We start from the raw sequence: 18,475 nt of genomic DNA on the forward strand, positions 1-18,475 counted from the left end.
AGCCTCGTGGCACAGGAGAGTATTGAATTCATATGCATTTGACGATTCATCCAGAAGGCAAAGAGATCATATTAAATCCAACCACGAATTACATCGACTCGAGTTGCAGACGTGAAGCTGTGATGCCTTGGCGGAGATAGTGAGTCCTTGGTGGAGCAAGCGTGGCATGGAAGAGCATGTCACCAGTGACTCACCGCCTTTGGCAGAATAGTCGGACCCACTGAAATTTCTCTCGTGGACCAGCCGCAACCTTTGATTCCAGTGAGCCAAATTGAAGCCGACCCAAATTTTTGTGACCCATTCACATGAGGTGACTTTATGTTGAAGCCGTACTTTCTCGGAGCAATTCGCCTGGCCACACGCGCTGCGAGCCGGCAACTCCATATACGGCACCCATTATCCAGCTTTAACTCACTCCGATCAAGTGACTGTTTGGTCATCCCTCGCTATCAGACAGGCTCAAGGCCCATTGCGTCTTTCATCAGATTCTGCAGCAACTCATCTGCTAAAAGCGACAAGACCGACACCATGAGCGGAGAGGAGCCCGTCATCACCTACGATGGCAAAAACTACAGAGGAATAACGGAGGGCAAGGCCACCATCCTGGTCCCCGCCGAGGTTGAGCAGAAGGGCCAGCAGGTCTTTTACAATCCGATCCAGCAGTTCAACCGTGACCTTTCTGTTCTCGCTGTCAGAGCGTACGGCCAAGAGGTTGTCGAGAGGAAGGCTGTACAGGCCGCCCAGGTCACCGCTAGGCGCAAGGATAAGAAGAGACGGAGGGGTGCCGCGGATGAGGGCGGCAACCGGCCGGCCAAGGTCCAGATCACGGACGACGGCAAGGCGGCCGAGACCATTGCTGATGGCGAGGCGCAGGCGGTGGAACCCGTGAACGGTGTCAATGGCACCGGCGCGGAGGCCCCAGAGACGGCTGCGCCCTCGACGACCGAGGCGCCCGTGACATCTGCCGAGGCCGAGGGCACAAAGGTCGAAGGTGAGGCAAAGTCTTCCCCCGAGAAATCGCGCCCTCGCTTCACCGTCCTGGACGCTCTGTCGGCATCTGGTCTTCGTGCGCTGCGTTATTCTCACGAGTTGCCCTTTGTCACCTCGGTGACGGCCAACGACCTTACCAAGAGTGCGATTGAGTCGATCAAGCTGAACACGAAGCACAACGGCCTGGAAGATATGATCCAGATGAGCCACGACGACGCCATAGCCCACATGTACCGGCGCATCGCGGACGATCTGACGAACCGGGACCGATTCGGCAACCCCAGCAAGGAGAACAAGTACGACGTCATTGACCTGGACCCGTACGGAACCGCTGCGCCTTTCCTGGACGCCGCCGTCCAGGCTGTGAGGGACGATGGCGGTCTGCTCGCCGTCACCTGCACGGACGGCAGCCACTGGGCCGGACACTGCTACGCCGAGAAGTGTTTCTCGCTGTATGGCGGTGCGCCCATCAAGGGCCTTCATTCGCACGAGGTCGGCATTCGGCTCATCCTCCATGCCCTGACAAGCGCGGCGGCAAAGTACGGCTTGACCATTGAGCCGCAGCTGTCACTCTCGATCGACTTTTACTGCCGGGTGTTCGTCAAGGTGCGTAAGTCGAGGGACGCGGTCAACTACCAGGGCGGCAAGACGATGATCATGTACAACTGCCCAGGATGCTCGGCGTGGGAGACGCAGCCGATGGTCCGGACACGGCCTGCACCCAAGAAGAAGGGGGGCTACTTTTACAAGCACGGGCTGTCGCAGGGCCCGCCTACCGACTCGCACTGCAAGCACTGCGGCTCGAGCATGCACGTCGCCGGCCCGATGTACAGCGGCCCGCTGCACAACCCTGACTTCATCCAGAGCATCCTCGAACTGCTGCCGACTGTCGACAAGAACGTGTACCAAACGACGTCGAGGATAGAGGGCATGCTCCAGACGGCCATGGAGGAGTGCCTCCCCGGACCCGAGCCCGAGCACGCGGCGGATCTCGACGCCAAGGACAAGGAGCTGGCGAGGGTGGACCACTACCCCTTCTTCGTCATGCCGTCGAGGCTGGCGGGCATTCTCAGCACGCAGCAGCCGCCGGACGACATGTTCCGTGGCGCGCTCAAGCATCTCGGCTACCGCGTCACCCGCAGCCACTGCCGGCCCGGGAGTGTCAAGACGGACGCGCCGTGGGATTCGATCTGGTTCATCATGAGGGAATGGGTTCGCCAGAAGGCACCCGTCCGCACGGATCGCATCAACTCGCAGATGCCGGCATACAGACTGCTCGGTCTCGACAAGGCGGAAAGCAACGGCGAGGCAAAGGAGTCTACAGGGAGTAACGCAGAGGCTCAAGAGGAGGCCGAGTCCAAGGATAAGGACGAGCAGACAGCAACTCCACAGGACACGCAGGTGTCCGCCGCCGACGTCGAGATGGAGGGCTCTGCGGAGGAGGCCGAGACGACGGACAAGACGACGGACAAGAGCGAGGAGGAGCTGCGCAAGACGCTTGTGTTCGATGACAAGCTCGCAAAGCTCGGTAAGCGCAAGGAGCAGAGGAAGCTGGTCCGATACCAGATGAACCCTCGGGAGAACTGGGGTCCGATGACGCGGGCGAAGGGAGCGTAAGGAGTGGGCGGGACGAGGGGGATCCATATGGTGAGAGAGGGAGAGAGGGAGAGAAAGAGAAAACAACATGTCGGTTTAGTCGAGACGAGGTCTCACAGAATACCAGAGATGAAAGTGCGCATTGAAAGGTAGCTGTTGTTCCTGTCGACATGTCTGTTCCTGCCCCTGTTGCTTGTCTGTTTTGCTGGCAAGCCTGGACGCTGACTCTGGTGCTGCCAACCCAGTCCCGCAGCTGCTTGAAGGACCGACCCGCATCCCGTCTTCCGCCAGGCCAACCAGTCTCGAGTTTTTGTCGGAAGCAATAGCCACCTTTCCCCCTTCCCCCACCCGACGCGCGATGGTGGAGGACGTCGCTGTTCTGTTCGGCGCGGCGGAGCAGGCGAAGCGAAAGATGCAAAGATGTGTCACACACACAGCGCGCACTATAGCCCACAATCGCGAACCAAATTATCCCAGAACAGGCATATCGGGTGGGATGGCCGAGTGGTCCAAGGCGGCAGATTTAAGCTTACGTAAGCTCTGCTACTCGTGAGAGTGCGCGGGTTCGAACCCCGCTCCCATCATTTTGAGCTTTTTGCCTGATGGATGGATGGATATACGTATATATATATGTGTATGGATGGGCATGTACATGTTAATGTGGTCTTTTGATCTTTATTTTATTTTAATTATTATTATTATTGTGCATCTCCTCCCAAAGGGGCTTGCTTCCCTTCTTCCTTGATGTTATCTCCGATGTCCAGGTTACCTAGCGTTCATTTCCAATGCCGCTAGGAATCTGCCCCGCAGCCGCGAAATAACGCAATCGCTGGCTGGATGACACCTGCCTCACAGCGTACCTAAGGTGTGCACGACACCTGGTCCGTCTGCCGGCCAGCATGTCTGCTTACAACCTATGAGGCGGCGGCGGCAGTACGACACTCACCACCTGCGCTTCCAGTGTATCCGGTGTGATTCCTGAGCATGACAGCCAACCGGTGACTGGACTGGAACACATCTGACTGACGGCCGCCCGCCTGGAGAACCTGCCTGAAGGAGACTCCTGTCTCCAGAGTGGATGCCTGCCTCGCTGTACTCTCGACCTCACCTTCATTCCCTAAACGTCAGCGTGACTGACAAGCCACCCGCTGACGTCGAATCCTTCCTCAACGCCGCCCCGGTACTGGAGTTGATACAAGAGGCCCATGAGATACGATAAGAGGACTTGCGTGTCTGTACTGTCTGCGTGTCTGCATCTGCATCTACCCGTGATATTCCCCTCGACCCACTAGCTGGTCGTACAACGAACATGACCATCACGGACGTCACCGAGCCGCTAGGCTTCGAGCCCCGCGACCACGGTCTCGTACCTCGCCGTGCCCACGACGCCGCCTTTGCCGATGGCAAGCTGACCTTCACCTCCCGGCGTGGCACCGAGTCCGTCCGCCCGGAAGAAGTCGTCTTCATCATCCCTGCCCACAAAGATCTCGCCTCGAGCCCCATCATCTGCGCTCTCCGAGAGGACCCCGAGTCCAAGGATTTCCCTTATCAGCTTGACATTCTTGTCGTCGACGGCCAAGTACCTACCGATCTCACCGACGGCCTCTTGCTCTCACGCTTCCCGGAGCATCTCAGCCCCAAGCCCGGCAGCCATGAGGTGCACTTTGTTGTATCCACCAAGTCCGGCCTGGGCTATGCGCCAAAGCTTTGGGAGGGTGTCGTCCAGCCCTTGGTCCTCCTCGCTGGTCAAAAGTTGCCCGGAGGCCGGCCGTCGGCTTTTGCTCCAGGGCCAACTACCCAGGATGCCGATGACGACAAGCCCAGGTACAGTCTCTTGGTAACTGAGGACGCAGACAGCGTCCGCCGCTTTGCGAAAGAGAGGTGGGCCGCAAGACCACAAACCGCATCGAACGGTGCCTCCCCTGCCAAGACCGAGACCATTGTCCTCCTGAGTGGTGACGGAGGCATCGTTGACCTCCTCAACGGATGCGAGGAGACGGATTCCGTAACCGTTCTGCCGACCCTCGCCCTCCTGCCGCTGGGCACCGGAAACGCCGCCTTTCACTCTCTCCACAAGCCCCTGTACGCCGAGACCGGCCCATCGCCCGTGGTCCTCGGCCTGCGCACTCTCTTCTTCGGCGTCCCGGCCCCGCTTCCCGCCTTCCGCGCCTCCTTCTCCCCGGGTTCCAAGTTGGTCTCCTACACGGCGGACCCGGGCGCCCACGGCCCCGAGCATGTGTCCCGCCACGACACGAGCGTCGACCACCTCTTTGGCGCCGTCGTCGCCAGCTACGGCTTCCACGCGCAGCTCGTCTGGGAGAGCGACACGCCCGAGTACCGCAAGCACGGCGACAAGCGGTTCGGCATGGTGGCCCAGGAGCTGCTCAAGGAGAGCCACGCATACGCCGCCAAGGTGGAGGTGCGTGGTCCAGATGGCGGCACGCGTCCCGTTGCACGGGGAAAGTTCGCCTACGCCCTCGCGGCGTTAGTATCGAACCTAGAGAAGACGTTCACCATCTCCCCCGGCAGCGGGCCGCTGCAGGGCCGGCTGAAGCTCGTGCACTTCGGCGCTGTCGGCGGCGAGAAGACGATGGAGATCATGATGGCGGCCTACAACCAGGGCTCCCACGTGGGCATGCGGTGGGCCGACGAGGAGGGGAGGGAGGATTACCTCGGGTACGAGGACGCCGAGGAGCTGCGTGTGACGACTGGGGAGGCCGACCCCCGGTGGAGGAAGGTCTGCGTCGACGGGACCATTGTGGAGATTCCCGAGAGCGGGTGGATGGCCGTTTCCAAACTGAAGAGGCCGTTGTTCAACATCCTTGCCGACCGATCGATCTTGTAGACGGGAGGTTTTGCAAAAACCGCCGGCATCAGTGAGGCGGGCGATAACGAATGGCGCCGAGGATAGCCAGGCGATACGTCTCGGCGGTGACGATATGCTGCATTCCTACAGATGATGAAATGATAAATTGAATGACTGTTTCAACTATTAATGAGATCGATCAGCGTCCTTGTTAGGGATAACAAGCCCACTGCTTCTCGCTATTCTCGGCGACAAGGTCATATTATATAGATCAGTGTCGTCTGTTCCATCACAGCTGAACACTCTGACGTGAAGACACATATGTGGTAACATCCTCTTAGGAATTGCTATTTGATTCAGTCGTATGGGAATAGGGGTAGTCCATACATTGTGTGATTGTTTTCATGATGGCGGTTTCAGTCACTAGAGTAGGAAGCCTCACAGATGTCAGAGCGGAATAGACGTTGCGTTTTCTTTTCGTTTCTAACAAACCCAATGGTGCGATATCGTGCCTGTATGTAGACGGAGATATGGCAGCAGAGTGAGTCCGTGTTGAGGTCAGACCAAACGAAACGCAAAGCGGCTTGTACAGTTGACACTCGACACAGTCACGATAGGCGTTGTATTATGGCGATTGATTGCTTATTATAACTTTGATGCGGTCTTGTTCGTAATGGTCCTCAATGTCTATAGTTTTGGACCACAAGCCGACCATAACCATACACAAACACACTTGCTCATACATAGACCTTGCGAGTCAACCCTTGCTATCACTCCTCAACCTCTCTGGTGGGGGTTGTCATCGGTGTAGAACTTCGGAAAACTTTCATTACATTTGCAGACCCAAGTCAAACGCTGTTCGCCTCGACGCCCCAAGGCAACTGAAATCTGTGACATGACGTTCATGATGCTCCTCTTGCCTCTATGCCTTTTGTTTTCTCTCCCTTTTTTATCCGAGTTGTGTAGTTTACAGTTTGAGCGGTAGCCAGGGTTGTGTGTTCACAACATGGTTGGTGGCTTGCCCGGTTCGCTCGCCAGCCAAACCACACACGGCTCGGGTGCCTGCACGGATCACGGGTCTGTAGCTGGCACAACCCCGATCTATCTAAAGGGATATTCCAGATACTCGACTTCGACGCAGTTGAGGCCGCCAAAGCTGTTGAAGGTCGCCTCCCACCACGCAGACTCGATCATGCCGCGGTTGCAGTAGGCGGGGAGAGAGAGCTTCCAAATGAGCACGCCGTCCATCTTTGGGTGCGGGCCGCACCACGCATTGAAAATGATCGCGCAGCTCGGGAAGCGGCGCAGGTTGTCCCACAGGGCGCCGCACGTACCGGGGATGTCCGGAACTGTGGCGCCGAGCTTGCTCATGAGCCCGTAGGCAGGAAAGGCGTCTACCATCGGATGGTTCGAGTACTCACAGACGGCGCTGTGGCCGTTCTTGGGGAGCCTGTAGGGGTAATGAAGACTCGGCAACTCGGCTGGGGTGTGGGCGGCGAGGGGGGAGATGGAGGTGGCGTTGGCGCTGGCGGAGGGGACGGGCGCCAGGTTCTCGGGCGAGGCCGCCGGAGCGGCGTTGGCGACGAAGGCGAGGCCGAGGGCGGCGCTGAAGACGCCAGCTGTGAGCTTCATTTCGCTTGTTGAAGAAGTTGAAGGGGGGAGGGGGGCTGCTTGTTTTGTTTGTGCGAGGTTTCGGTGACGAGCTGGGTTAGGCTTCGTGCAAGTGTGTGGGATCCGCGAATGGGCTTTTGGGACACCAAAAGTTGAACTGATGAATGTCCGTCAGAGTATGTAGAGGCTTGGGAGAGAAATGGACTGGCAAGGGGGCAAGGGCCTTCTACATATACTGCAGTCCTCAATCTTTCTCGGAGAGCTACCGGTCTGGGCCCGTTGTACGTATGGTCGAAGTCGGAAAGGGTGTCTACTACACACGTTCGCCGGGTGACTTCTCCGTCATCCAGGTACCGAGCGTTCTTAAAGGCCGTTCCGTAGGATGTTGGATGGGAGTAAGAGCCAGAGCAGGTGAATCAATAACGGCTTGCGCAAAGACTTGCAGCACAGAAGCTACCGAGAGTACGGTAGTCTGCTTCAAACTCAACGACTTAGTTCGAGATAACCATGTGAGAGCATTTTTATGTCTATTACGTTGGTGAAAGACGCGGGAGGCTGTTGGAAAGTGGAGATGGCTTGAGAATTGAGTCCAGAGCGTGCGTGGGTCGACGTCGAACTCTGGAACACCCTCATAGACAAGCAGCAATGGTAGGCTCCTTTTTATCACAAGGTGGTGAGTTATTGTGGCGTTGTTGAACCTTTGCTTCTAGATTATTTCTTGGATGTCCCTAAAAATAGTCTCTGGTAGATGGGGGTTTGCCCTAAAGACATTGAGGTGTTTGTTATTGAGAGCATATTCGATCTAAAGAGGTATTTGATGCAATTGCCTTCCTAGAGCTCTGGCTATTGCGTATAATTGTCAGCTTACGTGTCGAAACCGATTCCCATCTGCTTTCTTATACTCAGTCCGCGGCATATCTCATAAAAGCGCGAGAGTTAAATCATGGGCAAGGAAGGAGATTCGCGTACTTCCTGTGGAGTAAGTCACACCAACGACTAGAGACAGGATCAAGCCGTGGGGTAAACCATTGACAGTGAAGTGCGAAAAGAAGCAAAACCCAAGCCTTTTCTCAGGCAACAGGACTTTTGCTGCTCCACTCTTGCGATAGGATATGTCTGGATACATATGTATAGTATGCGTAATTGTCGAACATGCCATAGCTTCTCTGCCACCCTGAGGTTACAGCATGACGCACTTTGGCATGAGGATGGAGATATTAAATAAGCCGAAACTTTCTCAGAGCTATTCTATGTGGCGAAAATCTTCATGTTTTTTTTGAGTGTCTGCTTATTAATTTTATAAGCACATCGATTCACAACTGTAGCCAAGGTGGCAGAATGGACGAGCTTGCCATGCAACTGCAGTTTTATGTATTGGTAACCCATAGTATGGCACTATCAACCCAATACTTTATTGTAGTGGTGCAGCTCCGGAACGTCATATCTCATAACAAGGAAATCATACGCCTCGGCCTGCGAAGGCAAGCTTTTGATCACTAAAGGCGAGGTATATGGCAATGTTGCAACAATCAAGCCGCGTAATATATTTAAAGTCGCCCTTGGGTGGAAACAGGTGCGCAAGTTTGGAAAAAGAAAAAAAAAGGCGACGGGATCACCGTCACGGGTGGCGACTAGGACGGCCATGGTTGCATCTTGCTAGAGGGAGGCGGAGGATAAGGAGCCGTCTCTGGTCCAAAACGGGCTCCCAGCGCAGACGCTTTGCCCGCCAAGAATGGCCTGGCCGTCGGTGTCAGGAATAATAACTCGGGACTCGGAGATCCAGCCCCGGGAGTAGAACGCGAGGCAATGTGTTTGGCGATGGCGACGAATACTCTTTGCTTGTTGCCGGGAACCCCAGTTTGCGTGGTGGGAACGTATCCAAAAGGTCACGTACGGTAGAATGAGCCAAGAAGGCTCCAAATGTAAGTGTTGGTAACGACCCTTCCAGAATCAGAATACGAATTTCCATTCCAAAACTTCTCCAAGCCCTGCTGGAATTCCCTATCAAGTAGACACTACTATCATTAAATGTACAGAACACCAAAGACCGCCGCCCACCTCTATTGCCCTATTGTTTACAACATGGTATCTTGTCCCCGACCGAGTTCGTATTGGTATCATGCAAAGAAAAGACCGCAAAACTATTCGCTTAAAACGCCACCGCAAAGTTGGTTCCCCGGGAACCGCCGGCACCATTTTCCTTTCCAAACGTGGAGGGGCGCTCCATCGGCAGCTCATCCGTTCTAGTGGCTAGAGTGCTGCTCGGCGACCAGGCCGTAGGAACTGTCTGGCATCCACCTTCCGACTCGCTTGTCGACACAGTCGACATCGACCCGATGCTCGCGCGCCTCCCCTGCGGCGCCTTGACGCATTGATAGAAGCCCTCGCGGTCCTTGACGGGGCGGGGAAAGTTTGTGATGGAGTCACTGCTGATGCTCCGCTGATGGTGCTGTCCTGCTGCGCCACTGGGGAACAGCCAGTTGGAGACGCGCGAAAATGATTTCTTTTTCCGCAGCGGAGGACGGAGAACGAGAGGCAGGGGCGGGGGCAGGGGTCGAGTCTCCCTGCCACGGCTCGGGGGTGGTGTGATGAACGCAGCCGTGTCGTCGGCGGCGAAAATCATACCGCGGTGGGGAATGTGGCCCGGTGACTGGGGTGCTGTGTGAGGCCGCTCGACCGCGGGGTTTAGGCGCTCGGCGAACGATGGCGCTGCAGGCGGCAGGGCGGGGACCGTGGGTAAGGAGCCGCCTTCTAAGTTTGTGAGCATACATGAAGCTTGCTATCTTTTGGTTTTCGTCTGAGCTTACCGTGCATCGTCAGTGCTATCGAATGAGATGTCGAAGGTCGACTGTTGGTATAGCAGCTCTGACGCTTCATAACCAAGTCGATTTCGTGCTGAAGTTTGTCGACTTCCAGCATCGCGCAAGCAATCCGCTCCTTCATGATTTCCGTGCTGCTAGACGTATGGGACCGGGCCCTCGACTTGGGGGGGATTCTCGGCGGCGTGTCGCTTGCCGTGGTGATTGATGGCGACGCCGAAGGCTTTCGGGGTAAGTGGAACGACATGGGCGAATACTTGGGTTCGTGTGAAGGGCCGAAGACATCGTCTTCCGGGTTCGGCTGAAGCCGAGCAGGCGGCGGCGGTGCAATCATGTCGAAGTGCGGCAGGATCGGCGAGAGCTCCCTTTTGGGCATATATATGCTGAGTTCAAGGGGTCTGAATGAGGAAGGACGAGGCCGTGGTAGAGGACGCGGCGGCGGAGTCCGGCCTACGTGCTTGAGGTTGGTATACTGAGGAAATTGAAAAGATTCAGAGTGAAGATGACGAAAGTTGGTGGGGGCCGATATTTGTAGCCGCCGCTGTGACGGGCCTGAGCGAGATCGTTTTCTCACAGAGAATTGCTCCCGGAGCGATGCAAAACTTCTCTTCATCATTCCTTTCGACTTCTCATGTAGCCGAGGACGGGGCCCGGGTGGCTTTTGCAGCGGCCCAGCGAAAGGCGACGCCATAGGCGCGGGCTGTGTGTAGGTTATGGTAGGGGGCATTTTCTCGTAAATGTCAAGATCGTCTAAGCGGGTAGGTCAGCAACCCATGGATGATATATACTCCACGGACCCCAAGGACTCACTCTGACGCAGCTTCTTGTCCTGAGGGGCAGAAAACTGAGCACAGCAACTAGTGAGAGGCGAAAGCCATGTCGCATATGCGCTTGCAAGCATCCCGCTCAGACCCGTCATGCCTTCTCTGGAAGATGCTTCATGCCGGACAATGCTGGAGGCGGGGGAGGGAGAAAAAAAGAACGAAAAAATAAAACAAAAACGAGGGACGACCAGCGATTTGACAAAAACGGAAGAAGAGGAAATGCAGGGAGGGCGACAAAGCTCAGAGATTGAGCGACCTGATTTAATTATAATAGAAGGTGGCGGATGGCGAAGCTCGAGGGGCAGTAAGAACATACATAGGCAATGTGATGTGAGAGAAACCCACTTGGGCGTGGACGGCTTCTTTTTGCGATGCCCTGGCAGATGTGATCCCAATTCCCACTTTAGGCCAGAGATCTAGCTCAAGTGCTTTGCTTAATAGGTTCAGCTGAGAGCAAATGGAGGGACAAGGGCATGCCAAATATCGGCGAGGTGTGCAGTCAAGTTGCATACGGTTCGTTCTGATAGGCCGGGGCTGCAAACGGGGCCAGACACGGCCGGCCAACCGGCGCTTAGGAAGCTGGGGTGTTGTCGGATTCGGATGGCTGGCGCTACACCCACATCCTGCAACAGATTGCAGGAGGTCCACCAGTCGTGTAAGATGAAAACGATAGCACAGCGAGTCGATGTCTCACCTCTGCCTTGCTCTGGTTACTCGAAGCGGGCTTGACCAGCAGCAGCTCGCCACAAGTACCCTCCTCAGAGGGAGGGCCGCGTGCCAGGTCGTGAGTCGTCATGGTGTGGTGTCCGTCACCGCCCCTTGTCATCTCTTAGGCCCACGAACTCTCGGAAAATCTTGACAAACAGGGCTACAGCCTAAACGACATCTCGAAACTCTGCATGCGTGTTTCCAAGCAGCGCAGCGAAAACAGACGGAACAGCCAATCCCTATGCCGTTGCCGTTTGCCTGCCCAAACGGAATCCCGCATTCCCGGCCGGTGACATGTCCAAACGTGAGCGGACGGGAGACAATGAGAAGAAGCTATTGGCATATGCATGCAAGGCACCGCAGGTAGCATGGAAGGAGATGCGGGAAGCCTACCTGCGGGTTGGGATGCGTTGTGCCGTCACATTGTCCATCGTAGCCCCGCCAGTCTCCTATCGCAGGGCAGCATCGCCGTTGAAGGGTCGTACGGCGAGGGCGAAGCCGATGGACTAGAAATGACAGGCGGCGCCGAGTGGATAAGCTCACGAGAGGGTGGTGGTGTGCACTCACTCCTCCGCTCTGCGTTTCAGTCGGCTCCCTCTTCTTTTCCCTCGGTGCTAATCAAAGCCCCTCGGACAATCAGCGTCACTTGACGTCGGCTATGAAGGTTGCCACCGTGGTGTTTGCAATCGCTCGGCGGATGAAAAGAAGACGTCTCCGGCGTTGGTAATGACTCGAGTCGAACAAAATTAGTTTCCGACCATTGTAACTTGATTTGTGGCGCAATTCTCGTCATCGTCTAGTGTGGACGAAACTGGTGGACAAGAGCTTTCGGCAGAGTTCTTGTGCGACTCTAGCGCAACCAGAATGTCTCGGGCAGCCCGCTACAGTACGAACTAGGATGATTTTGATGCATAAGCTGACGCTTATGTAAGGACCGAGACGACACTGCTTACCTCATCGCGCCGGATCATGTGGTATAGCAGGTGACATCTATGTAGGTACATCGAGTCTGAGTGGGATCTGAGCGTTTCTTGTCATCTTATCGATAAAGGCAACGGATATCGGAGAAAGAGACCGCCGAATGTGACAAGGTCCAGTTAAGCCGAAGCACCTGTACCCCTGCTTGGGCTTTTTTGGAACAGAAGTGAACACCTGGCTTGCTTGCTGGTCACTTTTTTGTTCAAAGACCCAGAGCCCACGACCACTACAGCTCCAGCGACCAACCTCACAACCATCCAACAAACCCGGACCTCTCTTTTCGGGCCACTGTTGTCCTCGTCGGATTCCTCCACTCCGCCCGCGACATCTTGACAAAGCCAACCCCGATTTCTCCTCACATATTCTTTTGCACTCGCCCGCATTCAAGATGTCGATGCCAATGCCCGGCCCCATGCAGATGGGCCCCAACGGGCAGCCCATGCCCTCGCCTGAACAGATCGCAGCCATGCGCAGACAAATAGAGGCAGACGCTGCAAAGGCCGGGATGACTGTCCCTGACTTCCTCAACCATCTCCGACAGCAAGCTATGCAGCAACAACAGCAACAGGCGCGACTTGCGCAGCAACAGCAGGGCGGCGAGGGCGGCGGCGGAGAGGGCGACCACGAGCATGGCCCTGGCGACCACGCGCATGGCCCTGGCGACCACGAGCATGGCCCTGGCCACCAGCACCCTCACCCTCAGCAACAACAACAACAGGCGCAGGGTCAGCCTCAGCCCATTCATCCTGGCCCCCCCAACCCCGTTGCGCTGGCACTCGCCAGCTTCCTGCGCAGCCAGGACCTGAAGCCGCGTACTTGTATCCTGAATGGAGAGCGCAAGGACATGTTTAAGGGTGAGTACCGGGCAATCACTCTGCGCGTGTTGAGTTATACCATGTTGACAATCAAATCTCAGTGAAGCGAGCATTGCGCGCTCTCCAGTCCCCCGCCTACGAAACGGCGCGTAAGAAGAACCCCGCTCTTCCCGAGATCACCGACCGTGCCTCTCTCGAGAATACCTTCAAGCTGCTCCCCATGTCGATGCTTGCTCTGCGCGTAATCAAGATCGACCCGCACGAAGGCCACAACCACGGCCCGAAGAAGACGAAACGCATCAAAGGTCTTTGGACCGTCCGCATCGAACCTCAGCAAGAGGCCAAGGAGGAAATGTACTACGCATGGTTCTGGGAGGGCAGCCAGGTCAAGCGCAAGCTCTACTCGATTCTCGCTCTCGTCCTCATCTTCATCGTCGTTTGCTACCCTCTCTGGCCGCTGAAGCTCCGTCTCGGTGTTTACTACCTCAGTTGGGGATTCCTCGGCCTGCTCGGTCTATTCTTCCTCATGGCCATCTTCCGTGTTATCCTCTTCTGCGTCACCTACTTTGTTGTATCACCCGGCCTCTGGTTGTTCCCCAATCTTTGGGAGGATGTGTCCTTCGTCGACAGCTTCAAGCCCGTTTGGGCATGGCATGATGTAAGTTGGGCCAACATACCTGGAAACCACACAATGGATATGCCGCTGACAAATCAATAGACTGCTCCTAAGAAGGGCAAGAAGAAGAAGTCCGCGCCTGGAGCCGCAAGCGCTAGTGGCACGTTCGCTGCTTCTACTGGTCAACCTCTTCCGGCTTCTGCGACGACGACCGCGACCGAGACTCAGATTGCGTCGCAGCCGTCGCAGCGCCCTGGCTATGTTGCGCCAGCTGTGGAGGAGCTTGGTGATGATGAGGAGTAAATTCATTGTCGAGGTGGGGATTCGCATCACACGGGCGTTGGGGGCTTTGTCGGTTGAAAGGTTGTCCGGGTAAAAATATCCAGCTTTTAGCATGCTGCTGCCGTCTGGGCCCGGGGGGTAAAGTGCCCATCTTGGTACATAGTCTTGGTCAATTTGGCTCTTGGAGCGCTCAATGGAACAAAAACAAGTCATGGTACCCTCCTCTCACGATGGAGATGACTTATACAGATGTGTCCCGGACAATAGCCACAACTACGATGGTAGACGAATCCAGCTGCTCAGGCGCAGGACATATTAATCATATCGCTTCACTATACCAGTAGTGTATTTTCTACTGCACCGATCCCTCGGCGCGCTCGTAGTACCAAATAGCGTCTTCCGTTGTCGCGCAGTTGGACACGCGGCCCCCGTTGATGTCGGCGGACACAGGGACGCTTTCACCGCGCTGGGGCTTTCCGTAGACATAGAAATAGTACCAGGCTTCGCTAAGCTGGGTGTATCCATTATCGAGAGAGCCCTTGCCGGCCAGGGTGGTGTTATACTGGGGGCCGGAACACCCAATGTACGGGACCGCGCCGTGGCCCTCCTTGAGAGCACCCTGAAGGTCGGCGAGAGAGTAGGCGGTTGTGTTGGAAGGCTTGATGGCTTTGTTAGAAAGCCACTTCCAGGTGGGAGTTCCCTGGTAGTAGTGGACGGCGGTCTCGAGGAAGTCCACAATCTCCTCGTGCTCCTGGTACTTGGGGCCATAGCACTCGATATCGAAGGTGCTGTAGCAGGTGGCGTGCTTGGAGAATTCGTGGGCCCAGAGTACCCAGTTGGGGGTGTACTGGGCGATCCAGAACCTGGAAACGTTCGCGTTAGGCTTGGAAACCAGAGTGCTAGGAAGGTGGGCCCTTACTTGTTCATGTACTCCAACAGGTCGAACCTCTGGAACGGCTTAACAAATGCGTCGAAAGACGAGCCGTTCCACGCCGGTACCGGGGTGCCGTCCGGCGTCCCAGTTGTGGTGTTGGGGGAGGGCGTTGGGTCAAACTGGCGGCTCAGGTCGCAGTACTGAGTGTAGGAGCCGTTGCAGAAGTCGGGCCACAAGCCGTGAATGCCCCATGCATTCTGGGGAAGCTTCTGGCCCTCGGACTCGAGACCGGTGTGCGTGTTCCAGAACTGGGTTGCGAGCTACGAAGACGAGCTGTTATTTTCAGGTTCGTTCACGAACTGGCAAGACAACATACAAGAAGACCGCCGTATGTCTCCACGCAGCAGGTGTCCACCTTGTCAGGGTTCGCTCCAGAGGAGCAGGACAGAACAGGCTCGACTAGGGAAGGGAACGTCAGTCAAGTCCACAATGCCCAGTCCACAACCGAGTTCGTACCGAGAGTGCAAGTGTGGTTGGCGGTGCTCAATCCCGGGTAAAGACCAGCAGCAGCGGTGCGCAAGAGGCCGGCGGCCGCAAGGAGAACAAACGTCCGACACATGCTGGAGTTTTCAAGAGAAAGGAGAGATCAGCGGCAAAGGCAACGACATGGCGGCATACAATTCGATTTTGCACAGCGTCGCAACGCTTTATATGAACTCGGCCCTCCATATTGCAAGTTGCCCTCATTCAAGTCCCCACACGGGAAACGACGTAAACATGCTTGGCTTGAAGAGGAAGCTGGCACGTCGGCCACAAGTGGTTGGGCAGGGCATTGTGGGGCTGATATACCACCTGCTGAACATACGGGACGTGAGAGGTCAATTTGTCGCGGGGCGATAGTTGATAGTCGGTCGTCGTAGTTCGCCCAACAGGCTGGAGGTCCAGAAGAGCGGGTCACTTGGGGGACAACTATCGCAATAGGTAGCGCAGCCTCCAATACTCCGTACACTTAAAAGATGCGTTTCTATGGTACTGTGGTTTCCCAAAAGTCAAGGCTACTATATAGAGGGAAAATGACATTTTTTACCTATTTTGGGCGTCGAAGAGGAGGTCTAATTAGGAGGTTCTTGAAAACCGGCGGTCTTTTTTGTCCCCCCGAGTGCGGGTGCAGTAGCGCGATGGGACTCGCAGGCATCGGCTAGGGATGGGACGGTCTGCGGTGAACTATTGCCGTTGTATCCGTATTCGGCGAGCTCCGAAGATCAGACTTTTTGGTGACAAAGACAAACAAGATTTCTGGTAGCCTATGACGGGTGGAGGGGGGGCGCGCTTTCAGAGGACCAAGATCCCAAGTTCCTCTGGCAAAAAGGCACGTATTAGTGGCTGTGCAGGTCAACAGCAGCTGTGGCGGAAGCTTCTTCTCTCCGGAACACGTGAATAATGGCGGGCCTGAGGAAGCTCCTGCACAGGCCACATCAGTCACCAGCGCCACAGCAGGTGCAATCGTTTCATAATACCTTCCTGCTTCATTCTCAAGCTTGAACGTGTCGGGCAAGAGTGTCCCAGGGAGTATTTTTTTCAACCACGCACTTTGCCTTCATTCATCAGCGTCCATCCAGGCCACCATCTCATTCTTCTCCGTTCAAACTTGTCGCTGGTATTGCATTGTGCTCAATCATCTCCCCGAAATCTCGGCAATTTTAAGACAACTCTTGGGCCCTCTGTCCGGGTGCGAGGACCTCATTCATCTAGCCCTCACCTCACCAGTCAGCCGCCAGACTCTGTCCACTACAGTAAGCTGCCTTTCACTTCTCAGTTGCCCTTTTAGGCATTCTTATTCCAATACCATACCTTCGTTATGGGAAATTAGCAATTGATATCAGACGATTGCCATAACGTCGCTCATGCCGTGAGCGATTCACTCACATGGATTCAAGATCGCTTTGCCGATGATCCATCGCAACAAGCAGCGGCCCTGACTTATAGCATAAGCAGTCGCTCTTTACTCAAGTCTCTTCCGTTTCCTCGTATAGGCGCTCTTTCAGTTGTCATCCAATTGCCAACCATTGCTATTCCTTGCAGGTCAACTAACACCACCCGATAGGGATACCCGCAGCCAATCAGCCCGACATGTCGGATGAGCTGCCGGTCCCCGCCATCAACGGTGATACCGTGCCCGCTCACAAGACCAGAGACGAGCCTCGAAGCGACGCCCCTTTCTCATGGCTGTAAGTTGACTACTTCTCCCCCCCCTTCGAGTCTAATGATTATTAGGCAACCCCACCCAACCTTCCTCATTGTGCTCGTCGGACCCGATGAGAAACCGTTCGGCATCCACAAAGATTTTCTGTGCGCCAGGTCAACATATTACCGGGAATTCTTCACGAAGGAGGAAAATGCCACCTCGGACACTGTTGAGCACGTGGTGAAGCTCCCTCACACCACATCCGAGGTGTTTGGCTTGATGCAGCTTTTTCTCTTCACGGGACAAGTTTCGGAGGAAGTTGACACGTTCCCGTCCTACGAGGCACTTATTGGAGTTTGGAAACTGGGACACGAACTTGGCATCGACGGCCTCTGCGACAAGACCCTTGAGGCAATGAAGGAGTGCAGACGGCTTACTCGGCAGATTCCCGCCACTCCTCTCCTCGTTCAAGTATGGAAGGACACTCCGGAAGGCTCAACCATTCGCAAACTCCTCCTCTCGTGGGCAGCTGAGTACATGCGGTCGTCCGATGCTAGAGCCGAGTTCGCCAAGTCGCTTCCTCAGGAGGTCCTCAGCGAACTGGTCGTGGCCATGAGCTCCCTCGAGAATCAGCCTTCCCCGCCGGCAGCTCCCGCCGATACAGCCTCCGCCGAGCCCACCCCTCGCAAAAGTGTGCACTACCTGGAAGAGGATAGCGATGATGAGCGAGAGCACCTCTCCAAGAAGAACCGACGCGCTTCCGCGCCGTTACCGTCCTCCCAGAACAACAGCTCCAAGTCGCTTGCCCGCGCCCCGGCCCCACCAGTTCGCAAAGCGGCGGCCGCGGCTGCAGCTGCGGCGGCACCGCGTCCGAAGCCTGTGGTCCAGAAGCGCCGCAGCATCGCCTCGGTGCCTAGTGGTGAAATCAGCACCGAAAAGAAAGTTGAATTCTGCGCCGATCTCCTCGACAGGATGCTTTCGGGACCTGGTATGTGCTCTCAGCCCCATCGGGCGACCGATCATGCAATGCTTGTCAAGGTGCTAACCATCACAGGCTTCTGGACCAGACTAGTGGGCCCTTTCAAGGAGCCCGTCGACCCCGTTGAGGACGGGGTTCCCGACTACTTCGACAAGGTTAAGAAGCCCATGGACCTTAATACTGTCAAGGCAAAGATGGCGCGTCATGAGTACCAGACGGAGGATCAGTTTGCCGCGGATGTACGCCAAATCTTCGATAACTGCTACACGTACTGGTCCAAGGGTGACCCCATGTGGGCCGCTTGCGAGAAGTTCCAGAAAACGTTTGAAGAAAAGTATGCGCAAATGCACAAGAACATCTCCAAGATGATGCGCGAGCCGGTCGATTGAAGC

General features: G+C 55.9%; 7 protein-coding genes and 1 non-coding gene across 8 annotated transcripts; 5 read left to right on the forward strand and 3 right to left on the reverse strand.

Moving 5' to 3' along the window:
- Positions 1-528: 528 nt before the first annotated feature.
- On the forward strand, positions 529-2,607 carry GLRG_06084 (N2,N2-dimethylguanosine tRNA methyltransferase; the record flags this gene model as incomplete). Its single annotated transcript, XM_008096769.1, has 1 exon — positions 529-2,607. One exon carries the CDS (start codon positions 529-531, stop codon positions 2,605-2,607), a length of 2,079 nt encoding a protein of 692 aa, XP_008094960.1.
- Positions 2,608-3,076: 469 nt separating this feature from the next.
- Positions 3,077-3,170, forward strand: GLRG_13153. The gene has a single exon. It is a non-coding gene; the product is annotated as a tRNA-Leu (tRNA).
- Positions 3,171-3,895: 725 nt separating this feature from the next.
- GLRG_06085 (diacylglycerol kinase catalytic domain-containing protein) lies at positions 3,896-5,431 on the forward strand (the record flags this gene model as incomplete). The annotated part of the gene is made up of 1 exon (XM_008096770.1): positions 3,896-5,431. One exon carries the CDS (start codon positions 3,896-3,898, stop codon positions 5,429-5,431), a length of 1,536 nt encoding a protein of 511 aa, XP_008094961.1.
- Positions 5,432-6,493: 1,062 nt separating this feature from the next.
- On the reverse strand, positions 6,494-7,024 carry GLRG_06086 (uncharacterized protein; the record flags this gene model as incomplete). Its single annotated transcript, XM_008096771.1, has 1 exon — positions 6,494-7,024. The coding sequence occupies one exon, from the start codon at positions 7,022-7,024 to the stop codon at positions 6,494-6,496; it is 531 nt and encodes a 176-aa protein (XP_008094962.1).
- A 2,128-nt stretch (positions 7,025-9,152) lies between these two features.
- GLRG_06087 (uncharacterized protein) lies at positions 9,153-10,198 on the reverse strand (the record flags this gene model as incomplete). Its single annotated transcript, XM_008096772.1, has 2 exons — positions 9,153-9,751; positions 9,811-10,198. The coding sequence occupies 2 exons, from the start codon at positions 10,196-10,198 to the stop codon at positions 9,153-9,155; spliced, it is 987 nt and encodes a 328-aa protein (XP_008094963.1).
- Positions 10,199-12,720: 2,522 nt separating this feature from the next.
- On the forward strand, positions 12,721-14,066 carry GLRG_06088 (Sec62 family protein translocation protein; the record flags this gene model as incomplete). Its single annotated transcript, XM_008096773.1, has 3 exons — positions 12,721-13,186; positions 13,249-13,805; positions 13,866-14,066. The coding sequence occupies 3 exons, from the start codon at positions 12,721-12,723 to the stop codon at positions 14,064-14,066; spliced, it is 1,224 nt and encodes a 407-aa protein (XP_008094964.1).
- A 331-nt stretch (positions 14,067-14,397) lies between these two features.
- On the reverse strand, positions 14,398-15,538 carry GLRG_06089 (ribonuclease T2 family protein; the record flags this gene model as incomplete). Its single annotated transcript, XM_008096774.1, has 4 exons — positions 14,398-14,908; positions 14,965-15,239; positions 15,296-15,378; positions 15,436-15,538. 4 exons carry the CDS (start codon positions 15,536-15,538, stop codon positions 14,398-14,400), a joined length of 972 nt encoding a protein of 323 aa, XP_008094965.1.
- A 1,511-nt stretch (positions 15,539-17,049) lies between these two features.
- On the forward strand, positions 17,050-18,472 carry GLRG_06090 (uncharacterized protein; the record flags this gene model as incomplete). Its single annotated transcript, XM_008096775.1, has 3 exons — positions 17,050-17,147; positions 17,194-18,092; positions 18,159-18,472. 3 exons carry the CDS (start codon positions 17,050-17,052, stop codon positions 18,470-18,472), a joined length of 1,311 nt encoding a protein of 436 aa, XP_008094966.1.
- Between the last annotated feature and the right edge of the window lie 3 nt (positions 18,473-18,475).

The sequence above is a fragment of the Colletotrichum graminicola genome (genome assembly GCF_000149035.1).
Source record: "Colletotrichum graminicola M1.001 genomic scaffold supercont1.22, whole genome shotgun sequence".
NCBI classification, from domain to species: Eukaryota; Fungi; Ascomycota; class Sordariomycetes; order Glomerellales; family Glomerellaceae; genus Colletotrichum; species Colletotrichum graminicola.